The sequence below is a fragment of the Diadema antillarum genome, unplaced genomic scaffold (genome assembly GCF_040938485.1).
Source record: "Diadema antillarum isolate AM-2024a unplaced genomic scaffold, OU_Dant_1.0 seq00000835_RagTag, whole genome shotgun sequence".
NCBI classification, from domain to species: domain Eukaryota; kingdom Metazoa; phylum Echinodermata; class Echinoidea; order Diadematoida; family Diadematidae; genus Diadema; species Diadema antillarum.
In genome coordinates this window covers 1,255,817-1,272,988 of record NW_027271711.1, presented here as the reverse complement: position 1 = coordinate 1,272,988, position 17,172 = coordinate 1,255,817, and the positions used below count along the sequence as shown (strand labels likewise).

Here is a 17,172-nt window from a genome sequence, read left to right as displayed (position 1 = left end):
GGATCTATAAATTTTACATTGTACTAGTTTCATTCAGAATATAGAAATCCCAACCTATGTCAAATTCCAAATGATTGCTCCATAACAAACTTCCATTTGTAAGCTTGAATTCAGACCTGGTAAAGGGGACCAATTAACAATTAACCCATTGAGGATTGACTTATTTTGCTATAACACGCATTTCCCATAGACACCTGCCTGAGTATTCTCGGGACATGTCGTCATCGGGTTGAGATAAGATATTTTTTGAGCTTTGGGAAAACTAAAAAGAAAAAAAAAAAGAAAACTTGTTTCTTGATTTCTCATGGATGTGCCATAACAGGAACTTGGTATGATGATGGTAAATGATGACATAAATGGTACCCCGGGGTACCAAATAAAAATCAGCCATTTTTTTGAATTATTTTTTTTTCTAAAGGTTGTGCCCTGGGTTGCCAAAAAGTGGAAATGAGGCCTCTTTTGGTGCTGGAGCTAGCGTGCGCTAGCCACTGCACTGCACGGCACTGATGCACACGCTATTGCTAGCTATCACAGCGTACTGTGCATGCATAGTATAACATGCAGTGGCATGGGAATGACTATGTACACGCACACACAGTGCATGCATTTCTCTGTGGCTGTCCTCGAGTGGATGTGAGGTGGCGCTACACAACGTGGTACCTCGGGGTGCTACGGTACCCCGGCGTAACGCGTGATGCATCAAATGTTGAGTAAATCCAATAATTTTGCAATTTAAAAAAAACAACAAAAAACCTGCAGGTGATCAAACAACATGATGGGCTTAGCTGTAGTACTACTGTGGGACAAGTCACTTATCAATTATTTGTGAAGGGAATTTATATTCTTAGCAATTGACAAAACTAGTACAAAAGTCTGAAAACCTAAGAATTTTGCACAAAATTAAAAATTGCTCAGGAATGAATACTTCACATGATCAGATTACTAACAGACAATATTTGAAACCATTTTGGCAGATCTTTGAAATATCTTATGTAATGCATGTACTTTGAAAAAAAAGACCACTGTGAGGGCCATTGTGAATCAGAGATATCAATTTAGCTCAGACATTACATGTCATTGTCAATTATAAATTATTGTCAAAGTGCCAGCTGACTTCTGTATTAAGTGAATTCTTTTTCTTGAAAGGAAAAAAAATACACACCACGGTAGAAACAGGAATTCTTGTGTAAATAGGGTCAAGCCTTTCGGATGAAGCACAAAAAGATGACTTGGATTCAATTCCCATGTATGTGAGAGTGAGAACAATAGCTATAGCACTTATAGACAGCCTGCATTTGCTTAATGGCTGTCAAGTAAATTAGTCAGAGATGCACAAATGGAAGCATGCTACAAACTGTACTACATGTATGAAGCCATACTGTGCGAGAAATGCACAAGTAGTGCATTAAAAAGCTTCTTTTTTTTTACGCTCCTGAGATTTCTATTTTGGACAATATTTTGTATTGAATTGAGCAGATAACTCTAGTCAACCCACAAGGCAACTGAATGAATATGTTGAGTATCCATTCATGTGCTTCAACCTATGTTCCATGGTAAGGAGGAATTCTGGGGGAAAAAAAAGAATGTGTGAAGGAAGCCCAGGAAAAACAGAACAACAACAGTGACAAGAAATGCTATTTGCTTCATGCATCCTTTGTCAGAATACTTGCTCACCAAAACAAGCAATTTCCTTTGCTGGAAATGGAGTGGAAGGTCCCACCTGGGAAGCATAGCTGTATGACGTGCATTACAAATCGATGGGCACGCGTAGGTATCGATGATCTGATAGACAAAAGGATACATAATACCACACCTTCGTCTACAGTAGATGGTAAATTGGGCAAATTGAGTTTTGAATTGTTTTAGAGATCAATGCCTTGTTGAAACACTGGTCTAGAGTTCCGCAATTACACTCAAATCAGCATGTAAATTTGGGGAAACTTGAGGAGGTAGTCATCTCAGGTGCCATTTAACTGTGCAGAGAGAAGGCAAAAGTGTTTTTATTCTCTAGTGACATGTAGCTTACCCACTTTTCCCTGGCCTGTCTTTGAAATGCTGATTGCAAGTCTTTTCTGTCTAAAGAACCTGAAGTTTGGCATGCATCTCAATAGCAGTTTCTTGTTGTATGGGAAGTGACAAGAGACATCTTGGTGGTGGTTTGTCATATGCAAAAAGCTGCTGCATTTAATTTACATCTTGTCACTGCTAAATCACAAGGATGGCGATGATATTCTGTCATAACATATTTAGTTAGACAAGCTCATTCTTTCCTTGAAAAAATGTGAATTGTGCTCAGTCCAGCAGGTTTTGAGATAACATATATAGTCACTTACAAATATAATTATAGAATTGGCATGTATCAAGTAATATATGCAGTTACTTTTCTTCATATGGCACAATGTGCTTGTTGATATGGTTTGCTTACTATTGCAAGTCACCTGGGGCAAATTATGAGGGGTCAGCATCATTTTCATTTTTGATGTGGATATGTTGGTGTGGATATGTTGGTGGACGACTTCAATGAGTTAGCACCTGGCTCTTTGTGATATGAATGAAATGGGATTTTTTTTCACACTTGGGACCTTCATTTAATGCCCTATCTGAAGTACAGATATGATGCAGGGAAACATAGCTTGAGGAGTCATTATTTATGGACACTTTGTCCAGAAATTTCCCATATCACTACCAGTTGAGACAGAGCATGCATAAGTGTAATGCTTGAAATGAGCTTTATCCTTTGTTAACTTTCATTTGATTTGGATATACTGTAAAACGAGGAATGTTCATGTGCATTTTGATTTCGTAAATTTGGCAAAAGCCAAGATTTGCAAAATTAAAGTGTATTCAAAAGTTCTTGTTGACAAAATATGCATTGAATGCCAGGGCTAAGTGTGCACTGACCAGTAGAGAATGTATGTGCAGGAGGATGATCTAGTTGTGCATATCCAATATTTTCTCTAAAATTTGGTTGTCTACTTGCTCTGATTTTAACCTGACTACTTATTGCGCAAACACGAAACTTCGCAGGTAGTGAATCTGGGGTATACAGACCAGCAATGTGTTAATCAAATGCATGTTCATGCTTTAGCAGAGTTGTGTCTGGAAATAATTGTACCCTTTCCCATGATCAACTCGAACAGAAAAATACAAATATCTCGAAACTTTAATTTTACCTTCACAAACATGAAGAGAGTGCATAGTGCCTGGTTAATAACGATGAAGGATTTATACACAAAAAATTCAACTTTAATTTTACCTTCACAAACATGAAGAGAGTGCTTAGTGCATGGTTAGTATACAAAGAATGATGAGGGATTTATACAAATCAACTTTAATTTTACCTTCACTCACTTTTAAATACAGGAAGAAAATGGAAGATATAACTTTTATTCTCTGTGATTACAGAAATCTATTTTACTGATTACAATCAATGAAATAGATTTATTAGAGCAATCACCATAGGTTTGATGCCATGTAGCGATGCATCCATTGCTGTAATAGGCATGTAACTCAGTACCAAGTTAACTTGAAATTTTTGCAGTTTCACCAATTTCCCCCTTGCAAGATCTCTATCACACAGGAAAACTTATCATTCAGATGAAAGAAATAGGTTGATATGATGTGGAAACATTTCCTTTTGGGGGTCTAGGGCAATTACCCCCCTGGGCAATTACCCTGGACCCTTCCCCTGACCCTAGCCCTAATCTCGAACCTAATCCTAACCCTAACTCATAACTCCGAACCCTAAACCTAACCCTTACCCTAATTGTATCCCCCGAACAGAGTTTGGAGGATACTATGAATTTGGCCTCGTCGCGCCGCGTCCGCTGCCGCCGCCGCCGCAGAGATTTCCTTGTGAGCGCTCTACCAGCTGCGTTTCTTTTCCGATCATCTTCAAATTTGGCATGTAGGTGTATTATGGTTAGACAAAGACGCCTATCGTTCTTGGTGATGGCCCCCTCGCTTGTTCCGTCTTTAAACATGGAAAGGTAAATTCAGTAGGGTCTGCTTGTGAGTGCTCTACTGGCTGCAGTTCTTCTTCGATCATCTTCAAATTTGGCATGAAGGTGTATTATGATAAGTCAAAGATGCCTATGGTTTTAGGTGAATGGCGCCCACGCTTGTTCCGTCTTTATACATGAAAAGGTAAATTCAATAGGGTCTGCTTGTGAGCGCTCTACTGGCTGCAGTTCTTCTTCTATCATCTTCAAATTTGGCATGAAGGTGTATTATGGTAAGATGAAGAGGCCTATTGTTTTTGGTGATGGCGCCCTCGCTTATTCCGTCTTTATACATGAAAAGGTAAATTCAGTAGGGTCTGCTTGTGAGCGCTCTACTGGCTGCAGTTCGTCTTCAATCATCTTCAAATTTGGCATGAAGGTGTATTATAATAAGTCAAAGATGCCTATGGTTTTAGGTGAATGGCGCCCACGCTTGTTCCGTCTTTATACATGAAAAGGTAAAACCAATAGGGTCTGCTTGTGAGCGCTCTACTGGCTGCAGTTCTTCTTCGATCGTCTTCAAATTTGGCATGAAGGTGTATTATGGTAAGATGAAGAGGCCTATTGTTTTTGGTGATGGCGCCCTCGCTTGTTCCATCTTTAAACATGAAAAGGTAAATTCAATAGGGCCTGTTTGTGAGCGCTCTACTGGCTGCAGTTCTTCTTTGATCATCTTCAAATTTGGCATGAAGGTGTATTATTGTAAGATGAAGAGGCCTATTGTTTTTGGTGATGGCGCCCTCGCTTGTTCCGTCTTTATACATGAAAAGGTAACTTTTAAAGGGTCTGCTTGTGTGTGACGCTGGCCTTGTTTCTTGACCAATTTTTTTCAAATATGGTATGTAAATATATCATAGTCAAATCTATACATCTATACCTATTGGTAATGCTGCCCTTACTGTTCCACCTTTTACAGGGTCAAAGGTCATCTTGATCATGTCAAAATGTGCAAAAGTGCTTATTTATGCAATAACTTGATTGTTACCCAACAGATTTTATTCAGACTTGCTAGGGAGGAGTATGGGTGATCATTCTACATGAAGGACACAACAGTTTGTGGTGACGGCGCCCTCAGTGTTCCGACTTTGGATGCCAATGCTCATTTCTTGTGTGTGCTCTATCAGCCACATTTCTTACAAGATTTTCTTCAAATTTGGCAAAAAGGTGCATTATAGTGAAATGAAGATGCCCGTATTGTTTTTGGTGATGGCGTCCTCGCTTGTTCCGTCTTTATACATGAAAAGGTGAATTTTACAGGGTCTGCTTGTGTGTGCGACCCTGCCTTGTTTCTTGACCGATTTTTTTCAAATTTGGTATGTAAATGTATCATAGTCAAATCTATACACCTACACCTATTTGGATTTTATTGTATCCTGCAACAGTTGCCATATCGTACAAAATTCTGGCCTAAAAAGTAATTTAGATGGAGTATGGGAGACGGGTTCGGGGGATACGTCATGTGCTCGATTGCGAGTGCTTCTAGTCTTTACTCTAACCTTATCACTAACCAGTAATTAACCAAGGGGTAATTGCCCTGGTACGCTTTTGGGACTTAATGGACAAGTTCACCTTTATAAACATAAGGATTGAGAGAATGTAGCAATATTAGTAGAACACATCATTGAAAGTTTGAGGAAAATCAGACAATCCGTTCAAAAGTTATGAATTTTTAAAATTTTTGTGCAGCAAACGCTGGATGAGAAGACTACTGCAGTGTATGAATAACTTGCGTGCAACAATATAAGGAAAATATAAAGAGAATTTCACAAAATTCCATCTTTTGAAAAAAGTACACATTCCCCTGACTCGTTACCGACAAATGTTATGGGCAATGTTATTCCCCCTGCCTTTAGAAAGAGGCAAGTCAAGAGCTCTTTTATTATGCGAAAAAAGTGAAAATATGTTGAATTTTCTTTTACATTTTCTTTATACTGTTGTACGTATATGACTCACAAGCTGTAGTAGTCTCCTCATCCAGCGGTTCCAACACAAAAATTTTAAAAATTCATAACTTTTGCATCGATTGTCCAATTTTCCTCAAACTTTCACTGATGTGTTCTACTAATATTGTTGCATTCTCTCAATCCTTATGTTTATGAAGGTGAACTTGTCCTTTAAGATCAAGAGTACCACAGATCCAAGGAGGAGAAGACCGAGTCAATAGAGGGCATTGTCTTCCAATATTTACAGGAGGCAAATCCCTCAGAGTAACTGCTAAGAGTGTGACTAGATGACTGGTCCATTCTGAGGAACACTGCGTTCATTAGATTTCCAGTTGAAATAAAAATAATGATGACGTTTACATACAGGAGAGTGCCAAGATACCTGCAGGGGAATGACCTTTTTTCTCTTACTGGAACTCATTGTGGTATTTAGTAATAATGGAACTGTTAGTAAATTTTTGTTTTTAGTTCACCTTAGCCACAGACTCAATTAGTGCTGTGAGTAAGTACATTGGTGACTGTATTTGCAAGTTAATTTATGGCAGATCCAGGGGTTCCCTGTGCTTGGGTAAGCGAGGGAGGGGGACCAGATTAAGGGACCAGTTTGGACATTTGCATCTTTTTGAAAATGCATGGTCAAATTTTTACCAAACTTTACAGGTATTATTGCTGGGTTGATGTAATGTATATACTTGTATGTCACAATACAGTACAGTACTGTATAGTATTCTATAGTACCATATTAGCTAAATTAGTAATGTAATTACGTAGATCACTGTACTGTTCATGTTTATTCATGTCAGACCCAGGGGTGACCAAGTTGAGGCTTGTTTTGGGTGAGGTAAAGGGACTGAAGTAAGGGCCAATTTTCACATTTTTTATCTTCTTGAAAATGTATTGTCAAATTTGTCACAAATTGATACAATGTGTAATTGCTAGCATGATGAAAGATGTACTTGTTCAAATGGGCACCATGCCCCCCCCCCACCCCAGGAACCCTCTGGGGATCCCAGAGACCTGTGCTCATTTCGGCTTACTGCCCCCAATTGAACCCCTGTAATTTTTGGTGATGCTGCCCCTAATGTGCTGCCTTGTACGGAATCAAAGGCAGTCACCATATCGTATTTCTTGTGTGTGCTCTGTGGTGTGCATTTCTAGATTGATTTTTCTTCAAAAGTGGTATGGAGGTGTTTCATGGTGAAACCTAGACCCCTTAATGTCTTTAATGCTGCTGTCCCTAGTGTTTTGCCCTTTTTAGGGTCTAAGGTCATATTTTGGTTGATGTCATGTGGGTGGCCAATGGGCCATTATTTTCTTGATGGATTTTACTCATATCGAATTGGAAGTGTATTTGTTTATAAATCTAGCCTCCCATTTCTTGTAGTGACCTCACTTGTTTTGTCACAAACTGATTGAATATCTATGGTCTCCTTCTCTGCATTCTACTGGCCCCATTTGTCAAAGGATTTTGTTTAAGTTTTGTACAGAGGTGTATTTTCGTTAAATCTTGACCCATACTTGTTTTAGTTTATGCTGCCCTCAAATGTTTTGCCTTTCATTTGGTCATTTCTTATGTAGTGCTCTGCCATCCACATTTCCTGATGGATTTTTCTTTCAAAACTCATATAGACCTGCATCATGGTGATAATTAGACCCCTACAATTTCTGATACTGCTTCTCCTACTGTTTCACCTCCTATAGGGCCAAAGGCCATATTATTCTGGGTATCTTGTGTGCACCATAAAGTTAGCATTTTGTGACAGATATCATTAATGTTTTGTACTCAGATGTATGATGGTCAAATCCAGACTCCTGTTGTTTTTGGTGATGCTCCTTCCGTGTTCCATCTTTTATAGTGTCAAAGGTCATCAAGTTTGCTGACTTGTATATAATCTTCATGCCACTTCTTTATTATCTACATTAGATGTGAACATGTTAGATTCATTTTTTTTTTTTATGTTTCATTTGTATCTTGCATCAATTGGATGGGTTTTTATATATCCCTAACCAAAAAGGAATTTTGTAGTGCTGCAGTGATGAGACAGACAAACTTGTTAGCGATAAAATGAGGAAATTGTAGACAGGAAGTTGTCACTTGATGTCTGGAGAGCCAAATGCCATTAACCCAGTGAGGACGGGCTGATTTGGTACAACACGCATTTCCCATAGACACTTGCCCGAGTATACTCTGGACTCACCCTCAGTGGGCTAAATGTGTGGTGAGCTGTTCTATATTGTTTTGTACACTTGAAGGGAATCATGAATTGCTGTTTACAGCTGTCAGCAGTGAATGTGGCTTAGTCTCAAAGCTCACATATTTTCTGACATAACATTTATAAGTAAAATTTGGACATTTGGTGGGTTTTTATGAAGAAATACTACTTGCTAATCTCTGTAGAGAGACAGCTTAGAGAGACCATGTACATGTAGACTACACATCATTAACAAGTTTGAGTCAACCGCAGTCATATCCCTTTTGTGCACTGTGAAGTGCCAAGTCTTGTCTGATAATCCACATTCACAAAGAAAACCCCATAGCATTTTACACACTTTCCAAAGTCCATGGCACCAAAAGGGTTAATCCAATGTGTCAATATCAAAATGTTACAATATGAAATGGATAAATGCATTGGTGTGCTTTTTGCATTTAAGTGTTCAGTTTACCCAACAGGTTTCCCTTTTTTCTTTACCATACTCATTATCCAATAACTTCCAGATTTTCTGTGGAAACAAAGTTTATGTGATATACAGTTGCATAATTATCTTGCAGCAACTGTAACTCTTTCCTACTACAAAGAGGCTTCTGCTAGTTCATATCCCAGCCATGAATTCCCTTCTTTGACATGTCTTATTTCATAGATGAGCAGTTAACATGTTCAGACTTTATTACATGCCTCTGCTGCAGAGGATACCAGTGATATTTTTGTGTATTGTATTTTTTCGAGTGTGCAAACCCCAATGTTGTATGTTAAGCTGTACCTCTAAATATCTATAATTTTAGTTTGCTGGTTCAAAATTTTGCAACTTTCCTGGTACTCAAAGGCTGGTGCCTAAAAGGAGGTAGCAGGTACTGTGATAAGCTTTTGCTTTTAAAATGAGAATCCTTGTACAACATACTAACATATATATTTGTGTGTGTATGTGTGTGTGTGTATCAAAGCTTGATAGTTATAAAGAAATGGTGCACAGGTGATGTTAGATATGAACAACAGATCATTTTTTAAATGTGAGAAATCCTCTTAACAAAGTGTTAAAGAATAGAATACAAGTTTTACTTTTAAACCTATGCCTCGACAGCATAAGCAAAAACAAAAAACTAGTATGTCCATTCTTACATAAGAAAGCACTCTATACTGTATGTCACACAGTAATATGCATTTCCAAAAGCATTCAAGTGCTAAACTTGGAAGAATCAGACCCATGACAGGCCTTGCAACAATCTACATTTCTCTATTTGACCACTAAATCAAATTGAATGGGGTTTTCTGCAAAATACAGACCAAGGTAAGATGTTATATTTTTATACCCTGAAATAGGGTTAAGATAGTTTAATCATTTTGAAGGTTATTAATGCAGAAGTCAGATTGTAATTTTTGGGGGACATACTGTATTTAACTATTTGCCTATTTTTGCCAGAGGTCAAAGCTGGCTAGCAGACAGACAGGCAAAAAGTTAACAAAACAACAAGCAGTAGAGTGGTGGGTTAGTCAGCAATATGGTGATCTGAGGTCATATGTCTGTTATCTACAAGCTTTCTGAAACTGTCCCCCATTAAGGCATGCCTGTGTCTTCTTAATCTTGATTTGCCTTACCGTATTTGTCCCTCTGTTGTTCCCACTTTTTCTGCTACACAGAAGATAGGAAGCTTTTCGTTGGGATGCTGAACAAAGCTCAGACGGAGGAAGAAGTCCGTGCCATGTTCAGTCACTTTGGCAAGATAGACGAGTGCACCATTCTCAAGGACCCTAACGGAATCAGTCGAGGTTTGGACATAAGATTACTCTCTTGACCCTACTGTGGGTTTGCTATTGACTATCCTGGGGTTTGCTTTTCTTCCTCTCTTCATGCTATTTGTTTCCATGCTTTCTTCAGCCACGTATCTTTTTTTTGCCATATGTGAATGAGACTATTTCTGCAATTTGTGAACTCCAGTTCACATGTCCTACTACTTCTCAGCTTGTTTCATTCTTTAGTGAATGTTTTCTTCTTAATTTCTTTTTCTTCAAATTATCATTATGATACCATTGTTCCTGCCTGCTTGTTTCTCGGTTCTGTGAGGTTTAAGTTATTTCTTCTGTCTCCATGACTGTGAATGCCTGTCTTGTCTGTTGTGATGGAAATATTTTGATTTTGTGCCCACTAGCACCTTTTGCCTCCTTTGCCAGGTCATTTCATTGGAATCACATTCAATATGTTATTACTAAGACAGTCCTGAAGGCAGCTGGTTTGGTATCAGATAAAACTGATTTAAGTCTGATATGACAGGGAAGTTTCCCAACATACCTTTGTTCCTCAGAATGTTCTGTATTTGGAGAGTGACAGGCTTGTCATGGGAAAAACAGATGCTTCTATGTGCAGACAAGCAAATGAATGTTGAGTCTGCAGTAATACTAAACAACCAGTGGAAGCTCAGGTGATTATTTTTTTTCCTGTCATACAGATATTGCAGTTGCAGTACGAAAAGATATACAATCCATAATACTGAATAAAACTTTCATTAAGACATTTTAATTCATAACATGTTTTATAGATTTGTCTCTCTTGAATTCAGAGAAGCATATCTACTCTAGATAAAGTGCCAGTATAGTCTCCTCTTTCAATCACTCTCTCCATTCCATCTTTTACATTCTATGTCTTATTTTCCTTTTCTCTTTCACTTTCCTCTTGACATGTTTCTGCAATTTGTATATGGTCTAGTCCCCATTTTGTCTAGATTCAAATTGATGTTTAGTCTAAACCAAATGAGCATGAATGCTCCTTTCACACTCCTTGACCTAAGGAGGTTTATATATCAACTTATGTGAGCTATGTAATTATGTCTGACAGGGCACTCGGCCTGGAAACAGGCTGTTGCCCATTGTTCCACCCATGTGCTCGGTCACTTATCAGTAACAACATTTCTGCAGTTAGACTAATTGTCCTAGGTCATTCACAAGATAGGTACGCACCCAAGACTTGGGCATGGACCAATGTATTTATAAAGTTTGATTGAGGACTGGTGTTGAAAACATCTCTCAACCTTGAAGACAGGCTAAAGGGAGAATGAGACTTTGAGACATTCGAGCTGCAACCTGTAATTATTTATTTGTTTGTCTGTCAAAACAAGCGTCCTTTCCATCCATCTGTATGTGTGGCGAGCTCAAACTAGCAAAGACTTTGTGAATTAGCAAAATAAGAGACTGATATATGACAGAAAGTTAAAAACAATAATAGATGCAAATATGATTTGGTATTTTGAATATATAACATTATCTGCCCTCTGATTTGCACATCATAAATGTATCAGAAATGTCATGTTTTGAATCACAATGTTCTCAGAGATTCTTACTGCTTGTTCTCAGGGCCATTTGTTGTACTATGAACAGGGATTTCAGAGTTCAGAGTTTTGATTTCAAATCTTTTTGCTGTACCCAATGCCCACTTTTCAGACTTTTTTTGTCTTTTGTTTTTTTGGGGTTTTTTTGCAGTTTGATTGCATTGGAATGTTCACAGTTTAATGCGCTTCATACCTTTTTTCGCAAGTTTCTATTTTGTTTTTCTTCTGCAGGTACTTTCACACACCTGCAAAAATCATAAGTCTAAGATGATTGATTGAGGCCAATTTAGGCCATTTATACGGCCAAATAAAACACAAAAACATATAGATAATGGCATTTACAATGAGAGCCAGGCAGCCTTGAAAGCATCATGTGCTTGTATTGGGATGCCTACACATGATAATACTATATACTTTACAATGGCAACATTACAAATAATTCTGCGTGAAGTCAAGTAGATAAACAAGACACCTTCACATTAAAGGTCCTGTTTACCTTTGGGAGCAGTGATTTAAAAGATGTTCAAGATGTCACATTTGATGCATACTTGTAGGTCTGTTGTATCAAAAAAACATCCTACCATGTAAAATTTTTGCAATAAAGCCTAAAATATAAGGAGATCAGTATTTTTCTCATTAAACCGTAACTGTAGACGGTTTAGTCTGGAAACATTTTTATTTTAACTATTGTTCACATTTTGTGTATTTAACAGTACTGAACATCGATTATACGAATTCAAATTTTTTTAGTGGTTGTTTCTGTCCCTGACTTATATTTTAGAACTGTTTTAAAGCACTAATGCTGGGTTTTTGTTTCTTCTGCAAATGGTAGATTATGCCTTTAATACATACATATTATATCCACTCACACACACAACACACACACACACACACATGCAGTATACATAAGGATAGCAGACAGGATAGATAAAAAGAACATTGCCTACTCATTCATGGCTAACTGTTAAAAAAAAAAGAGCACTTCAATAAGCACTTAAATCTAGAAAGAGTTGTGCTGCATTTCAAAGCAGTCAGCTGGTTTGACTTCAAAATATCTGCAACATGAGTTCTGTACTGCCTTTCCTTCAGTAGTTGTTTTGTTGTTTAGTCCTGTTTCATGCTTGTTCGCGTTGTTAGTCTTGTCCATTCCATTTTGTCCCGTACAGCCTTTTCTTCAGCATCTACTTTGTTGTCTAGTCTTGTTTCATGTTTGTTCGCGTCTATGAAAGTAAGTGTATTTATCTGTGAACCTAATTCTCAGTGGGCTTCCAGATTTCTTCCTCTTCTTCCTTCTTTACTTTTGTATTTATGATGCTCCAATTAATCTTCCCATCGATGTTTTTTTTTTTTTTTTCCAGAGGGGCCCACATTCTACAAGCTCTGTCTTTTTAGTGGGTCTCTCCATTTTTCGCACTTTAAGCAAAGTTATACATGTACTTCATTTCGACCACTTCTGTTTCTTTTTTTCTACAATGTATAATTACTATAAGGTCCTCAATTATTGCACAGTCTTTTCATTGCATTATGTTCTGTTTACCTTATTCTCTGTTGTAAAAGAAGTGTAACATATATGTTTTGTCGAAAAATGAAATAAACTTTGAATTGAATAGAATTGTCAGAAACAACAGTACAAAATCCCAATATATCAGCTCACAGCTCACAGATTCCACAGAGTATAGCCTGTCTTAGGAATAGTTAACTTATCATTGCTTGCACTAGGCTCTGAACCTCGTACTTCTTTTTGTTAGTGTTGTTAGTATGACTTATCTTCAGAAGAACAATGTTAAGGGGCTTGTTTTGATTTTGACAATTTACTACTGAACGTATGTACCCTACTGACATTCACTGCAGCCATGCATAATCACTTGAGAGTGACATGTGGCACATAGCCATTAGCGTGTTGGCCATTAGGGACGAGAATTGCACGATGACCCTTCCCATCTTCTCGCTGGCTCTGTTTTGTATATTTGCACCTAAAATGAACTGTGCGATGGCTGCCTTTTTTACTCACTTTTCAGCCTAATATCAGTACAGTGGTCACTGCTTAATCAAGAGGGGTCGGGAGACATGTTTTTCTCCCATTAAAGCAGTGCTCCCACTTAAGTGGTGACTGGTATTGGCCTGTACAAACCACACAGCATGAAGCCCTGTATGTGGGCTGGACTAAACTATGCACAGTCATCAAACCCACTGATAACCACAGCAACAATTACACAGGCGCTATGACACACAGGCACAAAACGGCAATTTAAAAAAAAAAGACACAGCAGTCGCATAATTTTGGCAAATGCATCATCAGAACAAATCTGTATTCATTTTATCCACAAAATAACCCTTTTTGGAGTTCCTAGGGCATATCAAGTCATGATGCCTATGACCCTATCAATCCAGAGAAAGAGGCAACTCTGCTAACTTTAACGTGTACATAAATGTACATAAAATATGCTGACACTTCTTGGAAAGAACACATTTTTCTCTTACCATACTCATACCTCCTTCTAACGCTGTCTGTCACACAATCACACACACTACACACATTACTACCATATGCACTAACAGTGAGAGTATAGACTGCATGATGGCAAGGTGATTCTCCCTATTGCATTGGGTGCTAAGTGTATGAGTAGAAGCTGACAATGCTTTATAATAAATCTGAGGGTTTTTTTATTGGGTTCAAAGCATATGCTAAGTAATGTAAAGTCGATTACCAATCATGTCATGTCCACATCGGTAGCACTTGTATTACTCCATCAAAAACAGCCCATAATTAAGGTGTTATATTTGATCGGGAAATGTCATTTCGAAGTCATATAACTAAAATTCAGCGGATTGTTAGATATCAGTTGTGTAATTTAAGTTTCATAAGGAAATATTTGTATAACTCTGCAGCTGAGATACTTATTCATGCTTTGATTTCTTCTTGGTTAGATTTTTTCAAATTTGTTGTGTAATCTTTAAACTTTTACTAATAAGTTTGATTCCATATCAGCGATTCTCCATTCTTTACATTGGTTACCTGTAGAAAAAATAGGATTATTTTCAAGATTCTGTTGTTAGTACATCATTCAGTTCATTCTTTTTCCCCCGTATACCTACGTGACTCTATTCCCAAATACAATCAGACATGAAGTCTACGTTTATCATCAGATGCATTGCTACTCCAAACACCCAGAGTAAAACATGGATGGGGTGATCATGCTTTCTTCGTGATGGGACCAAAATTGTGGAATCAGTTACCTATTCAGTTAAGGCAACTGTCATCTACAGAAACATTCAAATCTGAACTTAAAATGTATGTGTTCCTCTCACACTGAGGACTATAATTGCAGTCTATGAGGTTTGGAACAATTGTATTCTTTATCTGATATCTGTTTGTTTGTTGTTTGCCATTTCCTTCTCTGTTGTCATGTCTGAACATGTATATATATATATATATATATATATATCTTTTCTTTTTTTGAAGCGCCATGAGCACCGAAAGGTGGACCTGTGTGCTATACAAGTAGCCACTATTACTGTAAAAGTGGAAATTTTTGTGCATTTTGCGCAACCAGAAGCTAGAGCGAAAATAAAAACATGCAAATATTTCTGCTTTACCATATGTTCCTGTACTTGATGTCTTGATTTCGCGGAATTAAAAACATGCGAAACTCTTCTTACCTGGCCTAGCGCGAAAAATTAGTCGCGTGAAAATATCCACTTTTACAGTATTATTATAATCATATGACTGCCTGCACTACATCCTGCTGCGTAATGGCATTTGTTTAGACTATGCAATCGGCCTAATCTGTCTGGAAGTGATTAGAAAATAACCCCTATATGATAAGGAAATGAAATGCCTTTGATCATTTCTAAGGATTTACTTATTTTTAGACAATAAAAGTGCTTCAGCCAGAATTTGTTCAGATAAAGCAGTTTGTGGTTCCAATTAAGTGGTGGAAATAACATATATATGAAAAATTGTTACATCAAGTTTTGTTACACCTAAGTGGGGTTCCCACTAAAGTGGTTCCTGATTAACAGGTGAGCACTGTACCTCAACAGTCATGGCAGAGCAGAACCTGTATGACTGAGTTTACTCTGTGTGCTCTCTCACATTTATGAGAATGTACTGTGGCACTTTGCTACCATATGACTGGATCCTCTATTAGAGTAAAGATAGCTCTTCCATCCTTGTCTCTAAGCTACAAGTGTTGTGTAACAATAGTGCATTACTTGCAGGTGCATTGTCTAATGTGATGGATTACAGGTTATAGAAAATAAAAGTTTTATGGCATTTCAAGTATTTCATTTCTGATTGTAAGAATATCATCTTAGTAATGAGTATTCATGATGGATTTGTCTAGAGACATCTGTCCTGTTTTATGGCTATATTAGTATTTTGGCTATTTTCAGTGAGTTCACCTGTTTTTGAAAGGATGCAGGGGATACTAATTAAGCTGCATATGGGACATGCAAACTCTTGTTTGCAAACATTCATTTCTTACAAATACTATGTACTGTGTGTAAATATTACATCAATATACAGCTAGTTTTTTTAAGTTTTTGATTTTCTCTTTGCTTCATTGGAGGACTATTAAGTTTATATGGTTTACATTCTGAAGTACAAAACATGTTTTGAGTCAAAGTACATCATCTCAAAATCACATAAAAATCTATTTTGAAACAATGATTAAAAAAAAAAAAACACCCTGCAAAATATTCAGATGATCATGAACACAAGAATTATACAAGTAATTGTTTTGGTTCTTGTTTTTCTTTTTAAATAACACACAACTCTTTGGTAAAATATGCTCAGTCTGATCATATTTGATCAAATTTCTATTCTTTTTTGAATTTGTCTTTGGAAGATTTGTTGGAAGCAATTCTGTTCCTGTAATATTCCGATCAACAATCAGTATGTAAATAGTCCAAAAACCTATCAATAGTAAGAAATAAAATGCATTTCTTTTCACACACTCTCCTCAGCGAATGTTGATTACTTAAAGTTAATAATTTTACTTCATACATATCCTGTAATATCTAAGGTGGGGCTCATTTAATATTTTTGATTTGCATTCAATATATGTGTAATTTAGATTTATGCTCCTTGATACAGCATTTTGGGCATACATCATCATTAGCTTTTCCCCATAAAAAAAAAATGCTTTTGAAGTTGATGGCATATGTTGCCACAGTTGTGAGAAAAGGAAGGAAAAATTAGTGATTGAGTAATTTTGATATGCCTCTTAGAGGGACATTATGTAAATATGTATGCATAAATTATGATGTGTACATGTGTATGTGTGTGTACATGAGTGGGACATTTTGTGTAACTGGCACTCCTTCCCACAATTTTAAATGTAACTGCTGCTGTTCCTTTCGTGAGTCAAAGATCCTCTAATTTTTCAAAAGAGCCAAGCCATACTCATGTGTTGAAGTCCTCTTGATAAAGAAATACAGCTGCAAGGAACAATTGAAGCAGTGGGTCCATTGTTATTTGTACATAGTAAATTTCACGGGGGGAATCAGTCATCAGTTTCTAATAGTTTGGATGCTCGCCATATCTTGGGAATAATAATTGGCATTTTCACATCAGCCCAATGCTTCAAAATACTGTATAAGCTGTTATTTTCACGAGGGTTTAATTTTTGCGAATTTAGCGAATCACAGTTGGATCGCAAATTTAACAACACGCGAAAATGACTCCATG

The 17,172-nt window shown here is 37.3% G+C and overlaps 1 protein-coding gene across 1 annotated transcript in view; it reads left to right on the top strand.

Moving 5' to 3' along the window:
• The window catches only part of LOC139740101 (CUGBP Elav-like family member 3-A), a 206,999-nt gene that overhangs the window by 110,133 nt on the left and 79,694 nt on the right, over nucleotides 1-17,172 (top strand). Inside the window, 1 exon segment of the mRNA XM_071650687.1 lies at nucleotides 9,799-9,927. Coding sequence (XP_071506788.1) covers nucleotides 9,799-9,927 — 129 coding nt within the window.